This window comes from Papaver somniferum, chromosome 7 (genome assembly GCF_003573695.1).
Source record: "Papaver somniferum cultivar HN1 chromosome 7, ASM357369v1, whole genome shotgun sequence".
Lineage (NCBI taxonomy): Eukaryota > Viridiplantae > Streptophyta > Magnoliopsida > Ranunculales > Papaveraceae > Papaver > Papaver somniferum.
The window spans coordinates 187,427,985-187,438,968 of NC_039364.1; the positions used below are offsets into that span (position 1 = coordinate 187,427,985).

General features: G+C 35.0%; 2 protein-coding genes across 2 annotated transcripts; both read right to left on the reverse strand.

The window, feature by feature from the left end:
* Positions 1-431: 431 nt before the first annotated feature.
* Positions 432-871, reverse strand: LOC113295698. The gene is made up of 2 exons (XM_026544025.1): positions 659-871; positions 432-596 (listed from the first exon to the last, which is right to left on the reverse strand). Exons 1-2 carry the CDS (start codon positions 869-871, stop codon positions 432-434), a joined length of 378 nt encoding a protein of 125 aa, XP_026399810.1.
* LOC113295699 lies at positions 868-3,609 on the reverse strand. Its single transcript, XM_026544027.1, has 5 exons — positions 3,428-3,609; positions 2,815-3,326; positions 2,537-2,722; positions 2,254-2,480; positions 868-1,815 (listed from the first exon to the last, which is right to left on the reverse strand). The coding sequence occupies exons 1-5, from the start codon at positions 3,607-3,609 to the stop codon at positions 868-870; spliced, it is 2,055 nt and encodes a 684-aa protein (XP_026399812.1).
* Positions 3,610-10,984: the final 7,375 nt, after the last annotated feature.

Here is a 10,984-nt window from a genome sequence, read left to right on the forward strand (position 1 = left end):
TTGCTGAATGTGCAGCTAGATCAATTGCATCTCAATTGGGTGCGGGTGTACTTAGATAATTTGCAGCTTCATTAGGCGCAAGTGCTGGATGAATTTGAGTTTGCTCAGGTGCACTTAGATTAATTGTAGTTTCTGCATTTGGCACAGTTTTATCAATTGCAGGTTGCTACACCTCTTTTTCGTTCGAGCATTTTGAGCATTTAATCCCAAACCCAAAGAAAATGTTGGTGATGAGTCTTGTGCGGATGGATTCAAATCATTTTTTTTTTCTGAATCACATTTTCATTGATTTTCAAAAGAAGGGTTTTTAAGGATTACAAGGAATCAAAATTACTAAAAATAAACTGCCAACTACATAGGCAAAAGAAAACTAGACAAACTTAACAGAATCTATAGTATTCCACATTTGGATGCTCTACCCTTGCTAGAAATTAGGGTCTTCCATGATAGATTTGTCTTTGTCCTACTGCCAATCTAGCACCTTTCTTTGCTGCAGTGTCTGCTGCAAAGTTTGTTTCCCTGTAGCTGTGTAAGAATATAATTGACTGAATATGTTTCATTGCCTTCTGCCATCTCTTTTTCACAAACCATGGCATCTGGTTGTTTTCAAATTCAGTAATGACAATTTGGAATCTGAATTTAGTATTACATTAAGCACCTTCCATTCAACAGCCAACTCAACTGCACTTATGACTGCATACACTTCTGCTATGTAGTTTGTAGCAATACCAATTCCACCAGTTATAACTCCCAGTACTTGACTTAAATGATCTCTAATTACTATACCAAAAGCAGATATTCCTGGGTTCCCAATTGAAGCACCATCACAACAGAACATAATAAAACCACTATACCAAAACCAGTTATTCATGGGTTCCCAATTGAAGCACCATCACAACAGAACATAATAAAACCAGGACTAGGTGGTCTCCAGAAACAAGTTTTAATGTACTGAAATTTGTTTTTTCTTGGTTCAAGATTAAAGAACAGGATTACCTGATTATCAATGTCAGAGATCCATTTGTAGCTTGTCATTCTGAGACTCCCCTCATAAATTGTTTTCTTGATTCTTGCCTTGAAACTTTGAATGTTTGACTTTATCTGTTCAAACCACAACTTGTTCTTCTGAAACCACAGTTCTTTCAATATGGCACAGGCTGCTATGATCCAACATTCTTTAATAAAAGGACTTTTATTCCTTGCTCTGCTCCACACCTCTTCAAAGGACTTTGGAATTGTAAAGTTAAAAACTGAGCATATCCAATGCCAGATCTTCTTACTGAATTTACATTCCCATAATAAATGATGCATATTGTCTTGTTCTTCTTCACAAATACAACACCTAGAAGCTAATTCAAAGCCCCTTTTTACCATTACAGAATCATCCACATACACCCCTTGAATTAATTTCCATATATTGCTTGCTATAGAGGGATGCAAAAATGAATTCCAAATTTTTTTGTAGCATTGCAATGGTTGTTCTTTGTTTCTTATTAAATTGATTGCAGAAGCAGTTGTGAAATTACCTTTGACTTCACCTTTCCATATTAAAATATCATCACCAACACCAATTTCAGGTAGAGTATAGTGTGTAAGCATTAGTTGTAGCTCCTCAGGCAAATTCCACTTTCCTTCAAGAATTAAATCTGATACTTTCAGGTTGATATGCTCTTTAACATACTCTGTGACTCCTACTTCTTCAATTAATGGAGAATTACTTAACCATGAATCAAACCAAAAAGATATCTTCTGCCCATCCCCAAGACACCATCTGATGTTTTCCTTCAAGTGATTCCAAGCCCATTTAAGTCCTGGCTAAATAGATGAAAGAAGACAATTGCTCTTCCATTGATTCTGTTTGTCTTGAAATTTAGCTTTAATAAACATGGCCCATTCTGCTTCTGAATTTATAATCCTCCATAGGATCTTCATTAGTAGTGCTTTATTGAGAACTTCCAATCTTTGTAATCCCAGACCTCCTTCACTGTAGGGAGAGCATACTTTCTTCCAAGACAAAGTCGTATATTTTCTAATATCCCCATCTCCTGACCATAGGAAATTTCTGATGATCTTTTCACATATTTTGATCACTGATTTTGGCCATTTGTAAATGGACATGCTATAAATTGGAATACTACAAAGGACTGACTTAATCAGCACAAGTTTATCATTAAAAGAGAGCAATTTTCCTTTCCAGCCAGCCAACTTCTTTTGCATTATCTCCACCATTGGCCAAACTGTTGCAGTTTTTACCCTGCCAGAATGTAATATTACCCCCAAATATTTGTCAGGCAAGCAATTAACTTCCATTTGCATTATTTCCTTGATTTGCAAAGTTCTTGCTGTAGATGTTCCATCAACAAAAAGCTTACTTTTGCTTTTATTAATTACTTGGCCTGAACTATCTTGGTATTCTTCTAACAGTTTCAGCAGATTTTGAACACTCTTCTTTCCTCCATTGCAGAAGATAAAAACATCATCTGCAAAAAAATATGAGAGGGATGTATTCCATTCCTTATTACCATATTAATCTTACCTTCCTTCACCAATTTAGTTAGATTTCTACTTAGAACATCTTCCATCAAGACAAAAAGTATTGGAGATAGTGGATCTCCTTGTCTCAACCCTCTACCCACTGAAAAGAAACCATTTGGTCCTCCATTTATCATAACTGAAATTCTTGCAGATTCAAAAAGAATACTAAGCCATTCACACCATGTATCTGAGAATCCATACTTTTTTAGAACTTGAAAAAGAAACTCCAGCTCACAGAGTCATAGGCTTGAGCTATATCCAATTTGAGGCCAATATTACCATTTCTTCTTTTCTTTTTCATTTCATTGACCATTTCAGAAGCTAAAATAATTTGGTCTTGTATGTTTCTACCTTTGATGTATGCAGCTTGTTGAGGAGAAATTAGCTTATGCATGAGGCTTGACATTCTTGATGAAATAATTTTGGTAAAATTTTTGAAACTTACATTGCTCAAACCAATTGGCATGTATTGCTGAGGAGATCTTGCACCTGCTACCTTTGGAATCAACACAAGAAAATTAGAATTTAAACCCTTTGGGATGAATGTCCTTTTCCAGCAAAATTGAACTGCTTTAACTACATCATCTTGAATTATCTTCCAACATGCCCTGTAAAAGCTTCCTGAAAAGCCATATGGACCTGGAGAGCTATCTGGATCCATTTCAAATACATTTTGTTTTATTTCTTCCATAGTTGGTACAACATCGAACATTGCTTGATCATCTGTTGTAATTAAATTTGGAATTACCTCAAGTAGTGCTTCTGAAATATTTACTTCTTTGTGCTTGAATCTTTCTTCAAAAAAATTAACAAGCTCATCTGCTATTTAACTTTGATCTATAATGATTTCAATGTTATTATTCTCCAATTCACTAGTGAGTTTCTTGCTTGCCTTACTTTCAGCTTTGTATGAAAAAAGTTAGTGTTTGCTGACCCTTCTTTAACCCATTTGGTTCTAGCCTTAAGTTTAAGCATTGTACTCAACTGCACTTCTTTTGTATTCAACATGTTTTCAGACTTTACTAAGTTGTCTAATAACTCCTCATTAAATGGATTGTCATCAGATAACTTCATTGCTTCTTGAACTTCTTTTGTAGCTTATTTGATTTGTTCATTTACATTTACAAACACTTTCCAATTCCAATCAACTAACACCTTTTTTAACTTTTTAAGTTTTCTATGAAATACAAAAGCTGGATCCCCTTCTACCTTTTCAGACCAACACTTAGTAACAACTTCCATAAATTATTAGTTACCTTTTGTGGAACATTTTTTGGTTTAGGAAAGCTGACACAACCACCCAAAAGTGGAGAGTGATCAAAGGCTATCTTCAAGCCAACCTTATAACTCCAGCCAGCATGTTTTCGAATCCACAAATTATTAGTTACTCCCCTGTCAAGATTGCATAAAATCCTTTTAGCACCATGCTGACAATTAGACCAACTATATTCACACCCAGATTTTGGAGCTTGCTGTAATTCACACTTATTCAGACAATTACTAAACTCTAGCATATTTCTTGTGTTAGGAGTTCTTCCTCCAGATTTTTCTTCTGCTGTCAGAAATGCATTAAAATCACCAATAGCCAGCCAAGGAAGATTGAACCCACTTATTGCCTCCATTTCAGACCACAAATTTCTTCTTTGTACTGCACCTTCATGAGCATGTACTCCAGATACCATATTACCTCCAATATTGACAGTGATCATTTGAGTTGACATTGAAACCACAGTTGGTGTAGGGAGATTTTTATTCCAAAACAACCAAATGTTTCCTTTCTTATTTAAGAGTGAGTTATGAATTACCATGTTTTGCATCCCTGGTAAATTCAACTTATTGCAAAATATTGCATTGCAACTTATTTTAGGTTCTGCTATAAAAACTACTGAAGGTGGAAATTGATTTATTAAAGACCTTGATTTCTCTTGAGCCCTAGGTCTTCTCAGGCCTATGAGATTCCAAAATAAAACTCTCATTGTAGAGGTTGGGGGTCCCTAGTACCTCCTTTTCCTTGATTCTTTCTGAAATTATATTTGTTGTTTACCTGCTGAGATTTTACCTTAGTTGGAGCTTCCTTTTGTGGAATTACTGAAGTTGGCTGTGTGCTAGAAGTTGAAGGTTTTTGAATTATTTTTGACCAAGTTGTTGTTGGAACTCTTTCCTCTGATATTGACCCATCTTTGCCATTAATGAAGTTGATAACACTCTTCTCAACTGCATTATCCTCAGCTATTTGTTGTATTCTTGCTGGAAATAAAATTCCACTTCCTTCATTTATATTGATTTCTACTTCTTCCTCAGTCACTGTATTTAGAGTTTCAAATCTACCTGAATATAGATTAACAGAAGTTGGTTGAGGAATTAGAGTGTGATGACTGGTTTCTGGTACTGAAGTATAACAGATATCAAATTTGACTTGTTCTTGTTGAGCTTCTGTTCTGGTTGATGAATTATTATCTGAATTCTTTTCTTTATCCTTTTTCTGCTCAGTAGATTTTGTCCTAAAGTTATTTGTTGCTGCTTCATGTTTTCGTTGACTTGCACTTGCTTCTGCATCATTGGAAACTTTCACCCTGCATTCAGCTTGTAAATGACCAACAATCTTACAATGATGACATAATTTTGGTAGCTTTGTTAGAAGAACACTTTGCATAAAGCCTCCAAACTTGGTTTTAATCCATAGTTTATGAGGAATCTTCTTTGCTAAATCAATTTTGATTAGAACTCTTGCATATAAACCATTTTCAAAGTTTAAAGTAGCTTCATCTACCTTTACTGGTTCTCCCAATGCTGAACTGATTTTGAATAGAGTCTGCTCATCCCAATATTCTAAACTCAGACCAGGATAATGAACCCACACCATTATTGAGGAAGTTTTATGCAATTCTGGACGAAAATCTAGTATCCAATTTCGAATCCATAAAGTTTGATTGTATACTTCCCATAACCCTGCTTTGGTATAGCTCTGATCTCTTTCATTATCAAGTTTAATTGTAAAAAATCCTTTTCCCAATGGAATAATCTTACACTGGCCAACTAGTTTCTACTGAGATTTCAAGTTTGAAACAACATCTGCAAATTTTAAGCGAAGCAAATCCAGACGACCAATCAAAGAAAATTTCCATACAACACACCTCTCTTCAGTTCCATTAATAAGATCTATAGAAGGACTTTCCTCTACTTCATTATCTAGATCAACAATGGTGGGATTTACTTCTGAATTTGGGTTTGAATTCATCTCATTATTTTGAGATTTCTCCATTAAAATTGAAAGAAAGAATAAAAAATAGAAAAAAACGAAATCGCTAAGAACAATTAATGAACATCAATCATTGAGTATGTTATAATTCACCTGATATTATGATTTTCACCTGAAGCAATTAAGATTTGAGGACAGATCGAGTGATTTCGGGAAGAATTTTTTCACCGAATCTGTCGCCGAGTTGCAGAGCTCCATCTGAAGCAATTAAGATGGATCCAAATCATTAATAAAATACGTATTAATAATTTTAGTAGGGTAAGGATGGTATAATATTTCTAAACTACCAGTCAATGGGAACTCCAGATCAAGACTTCCTAGAGACAATACATCATGTCCCATAATCTCATCTTGTAGATATGTTGAGTATTCATTGGTATAAATACCTTTTCCATGGATGGCCAGGTCGATGATACATTTCATTGATACTGGTTGCATTTTTTCAGGTTCGCAAGCTCATAAACCAAAGGCATAAACTGCATGCGCGATAATATTTCTTTAAGTGAAGTATCCTATATAATTTAGTGCCAAAACCAAATTATTGGATAAACTGATAAAACAAACTTAAACATGTTATTAGATTAATCAAACTACTACAACTTATAATAGTCTAACCTTTCTTTCTCTAACAGAACCAATTTATGCGTCCATATGAGAAGACGAGGGTACCCAAATATACCAAATCTTTTATTTATCCACCTATAAGTCCTCTTACCGAAAGTGATCGTCTATGGATAGAGTCGAGACAATGCAACAAATCGGTATTCACACTTTGTGTGATTGTATATGGATATGAGATCGAGACAATACGACTATCAAAATGTGATACTTGATAATAGGTTCGGACTTAACCAAACACTATAGGATCACTATCAAGTATATCGGAGTTAACATTTGTGTACATTACTTTTAATTATAATATCAATTATAATTTCGAAAATAGAAAAGTAAAAGACACTACAAGATTTTGTTAACGAGGAAAACTGCAAATGCATAATAACCCCGGGACCTAGTCCAAAATTGAATACTCTCAGAATTGAGCCGCTATACAAAATCTACACCAACTTCGTATAGTTGAGACCAAGCAAATACTCCTAGTTCACTTAGTTTCCTCAGTATCCCTGTGCTTCCAACTCCAATGAGTGCACACACAAGAAAAATTCCTTTAGATCGTATTCCAAACAATAAAGGAACAACAAATCTGTTTGGTAACAACTCTTTCGATTCTTCAAGATAAAGATATCTCAAGTCATATGCAAAGGCTCTTCCATTTAATCTAGTAAACTCTTTTTCCTGGTTAGATCAATCTATCCAATAAATACCAAAGTAGTCAAGTTTAGATTCACACTCAATCAAAATAAATCTCAAAGAGATATATTAAGAATGTCGATCTCACGCAACTAATCAATCGAATAAATTCGATTCTAGTTGGATCCCAGTCGATCAAGGTTTGTGCACACACAAAGATATGAGAACTAAATAAGAAATATTCTTCGTCTTCAAATCTTCTTAAATCTTCAATAAAAACCTGCATAACACTACTTGAATCTCTTGTGATCAATCACACACATTACAGAGTCTGTTAACAATGGATTATCACAAGATGTCTTTATATCTACAAATAGTTCTAAAGTTCTCGTCGATACTTCGATCTAGTTTGAGTGAATCTTATATCAGAAGAAAAGATTCTCAAGAAATATCTTTGAACAATAAATGATAAGATTTATTGTACGTGTTTAAAGTATGTTGACATCTGTACACTGTAAATCCTTATTCATATTTACATGGATTTACAATCTTGGGATCGGTTATACCACACTTCCAAACAAGTTTAGAATTGGTTTACCTATATTCCAAGATTACTATGTGATTGATTAAATATCAAATCACGTACATGGGTTCTATAAGTTTTACCAATCACTAGGATCAGTTACACCTCAATATGGAAATACTTGTGATCGGTCACATAAGTTACCAAGACTGGTTACATCAGTTACCAGGATCAGTTACATCAATTACCATGACCGGTTACCATATTCTCATGGTATTTCATGTGATCGGTCACACCACTTACCAGGATCGGTTACACCAATTACCAGGGACGTTTACCAATTACAAGGATCGATTACACAACACTCTGTGATCGGTCACACCAATTGCAAATATTGATCATACCATATCATGGTGATTACTTAGGATCGATTACACTAATTAATAAAAACTAGTCATACCAAATCATAAGTCAGGTACTTGTCATTAGTTATACCAAGATACATAACAAAGTTACGATCAATTCTACCATCTCACACATAATGGTTGTAATACCCCAATACTCGGCAGTGGTTAGCTGAATGGAATATAAGTAATGATTTGTCCTTTCCTAACACCGAGGCCTTTTCAGCACAATTGGCTCCAGAGTTGGCAGAAAACTCTGCAGTTAAGTATGCTCAGGCGGGAGTAATCCAGGGGATGGGTGACCTCCCGTGAAGTTGCTGCTGGATAACCGCAGCGATGCCCGTTGAAAATCCCACACTGCCGGATAACCGCAATGGCTAAGTGGGGACAATATCGGTGGAGGGACGGGTCGTTACATTGGTAATCCAAATATTTGCAATGAATAGCCGTACTGATAAGCCTAACGATTTCCCTTTCGATTTACAAAGAAAGTTCATGAATGTACTTCCTTTAAACAAATGTACAATATTGTTTCCTGGGATGAAATCTTCATTGTAACTGATTCACATAATCATAACAGTATATACAAGATTATGTCGATGGCATATCTACGAAGTTCAAAAGATAAGCATTATACTTCGTAATCTAATTCCTTGATACTATGATCATACAAATATGACCATGTCACATCACTAAAGTATTATGCAATATGTACAATATACAACTTCTCAGTTATGTTTTCAATATAGCACGACTTGAAAGATACGTTAGGAATGAAACAGTTCAAGTCAATATTACTAACCTCAATAGGAAGGATGATGTTGTCGTTGTAGTTCGCTTCTTCTTCACATTCTTCAGGACTTCAGAGTAATACTTGTATGTCTCAACATTCCTAGACTTTCTATTCTAACCTAAACGAAGTTGACTCTAGTATATAATCAAGTGACTTTAGATGAGTTTTGACACATTAAAAATATGACAACCAAACTTGACATACCAACGCTTGGTAAGTTCAACCGAGCTATGCTCTAACACCATATTACCCAGAATTTGTTGTGCTGTTGAAGTTCAACCATTTCAGTCTGTTTAACATAAAAGTGATTTTTTACTCAGGATTGCAAATGTGTACTTGTATGTTTTTTAAATATACTAGATATGTACTCACATGTTGTAGAAAAATAAATAAATAAATAAATAAATAAATCTTAAAACACAAATTCGAATTTCTTTCTCAACCGGAGTATACTCATCCTTGAATTCTTCAGAGAACCGGGGAAAAAATGAACGTTAGATCAAAGTGGAGTATTATGTTGTTAATTATTACGGTATAAGTATATATATTGTTTTTCACCAGTTTTGTTTCTGTATGGCATTCATGTACTCAAATTCATAGTTTATGAAACATACAAAATCATATATGAAAGCACAAACATATTTATTTAATCAGTATGGGAGTTACGTACTACATATTGATAGTGCCTAACACACACATAATTATTTATCAAAGCATAAAACTACTTATTTTATCAGTACGGGAGTTATGTATTCCAATTTCATAGTTTCTAAAAGATATATTTCATGTATGAAAGCATTCAAAAGCTTATTTCATAATCATTTGAGATATGTATTGGTGGATCGTTGTCTCCTAAACTAAAATAACAAGCAGCATAATAATTTTTCTAGCATATACATTCTTTCTAGTTTTGAGTGGGGAAAAACGATTTGCTGGTATTTACAGAATTGAAGAGTCGACCGTGTGGAGACTCCTTGAACCGAGCGAAATGTTGAACCTCACACAGATGCACTGCAAGAAGGGAGTGCTTTAAGTTGAAGAGATCAATCTGTAAGACCCCGGCCTAAACCAAGAACAATGGCCGTTCCAGAGTCAATTCGGTCACAAGAGAGGATGGGTTGATCTGTAGGAGGGAAGCTGAGAAATGCGTGAGATCAATGGTGATCTGAGATTGTAGGTATGTTGTGAATTCAGCGTGAAAATGATCCGAATGATTGAATTTTGCTCAATTGAGAGTAATTTCTGTGAGTTCGTGTAGACGAAAGATTGTTTGTATGAACTTTTGATGAGAAATTTCTCGTTTTGGCGAATGTTGTTCGAGTGTTCGAAAACTTCTGTCTTTTCAATCAGGATTCAGAGACATTTTATAATGCCGTAGTTGAAACACCATGATCCCATGAAGTGTGACAGTTGCTGGAATCAAAGAATGGGAAATGGGGAAATCATGTTAAAACCAATTACTCATCATGCGGAGACTTGGTTAACTTTACACCCACTACTTTGCTGACTCTTCCAACTGATTGCACGACTTGCTCACATTCTCATCGTGGGTGAACACACGTGCCGTAGACCGCCAGACCAAAACCCTAGTTAGTATCCCCCCATGTGACACGATTGAAATCTCTTGATTGTGGAGTCAGTTGCTGACTTTATGGGACAATGAGTCCATGTATTGCTGAGTTGAACATGATTAGCAAATGTTTCGAAACTCATGAATTTAATGTGTCTGCTGAGACGAGGTATCATCATAACCTAAGACGAGCAAAATTGTGTTGCTAAATTGTTGAATATTGATAGTTGAACCAATATTCTTTGATTTGAGAAAATATTGCTAGTCTGAGCGAATATTTCTAATTGAGTAAATATTGTCGGTTCGAGCGAATATTGCTAGTTCGAGCAAATATTGTTCTTTTCATGAATTAATGGTAGCTGGACCAAATAAAATATTAATTTAAGTTACTGACTGCTGAGTCGAGCAAAATAAATACGAATGTTAATCATGGAATCAACATAAAATTATCAGAGTGTTCGAATCTGCTCAGAATCACGTTTCTGCAGAGTTCTGGATTCAAAACCCTAATTTTACCGAGATGATGATTTACTGCAAATCACATAGGACCGGCTACATGGGATGACGGGTTCACCATATAACACCCAAATGCTCGGATGAGCAAAAATACCAAAGTCTCTTGAGGACCAGTTGGTGAAACAATGATTAAATG

Excerpts from the sequence above, each read along its gene's own strand:
- LOC113295699 (XM_026544027.1), bottom strand. The coding sequence starts at position 3,609 with ATGAAGTTATCTGATGACAATCCATTTAATGAGGAGTTATTAGACAAC. Across the intron at positions 2,723-2,814 it reads GAAAAAGAAAAGAAGAAATG|ATACATGGTGTGAATGGCTT; the intron begins GTAATATTGGCC and ends ATGGATTCTCAG. Across the intron at positions 1,816-2,253 it reads TAATATTACATTCTGGCAGG|CCAGGACTTAAATGGGCTTG; the intron begins GTAAAAACTGCA and ends TCATCTATTTAG.
- LOC113295698 (XM_026544025.1), bottom strand. The coding sequence starts at position 871 with ATGAATAACTGGTTTTGGTATAGTGGTTTTATTATGTTCTGTTGTGAT. Across the intron at positions 597-658 it reads AGTTGGCTGTTGAATGGAAG|ATGCCATGGTTTGTGAAAAA; the intron begins GTGCTTAATGTA and ends GAAAACAACCAG.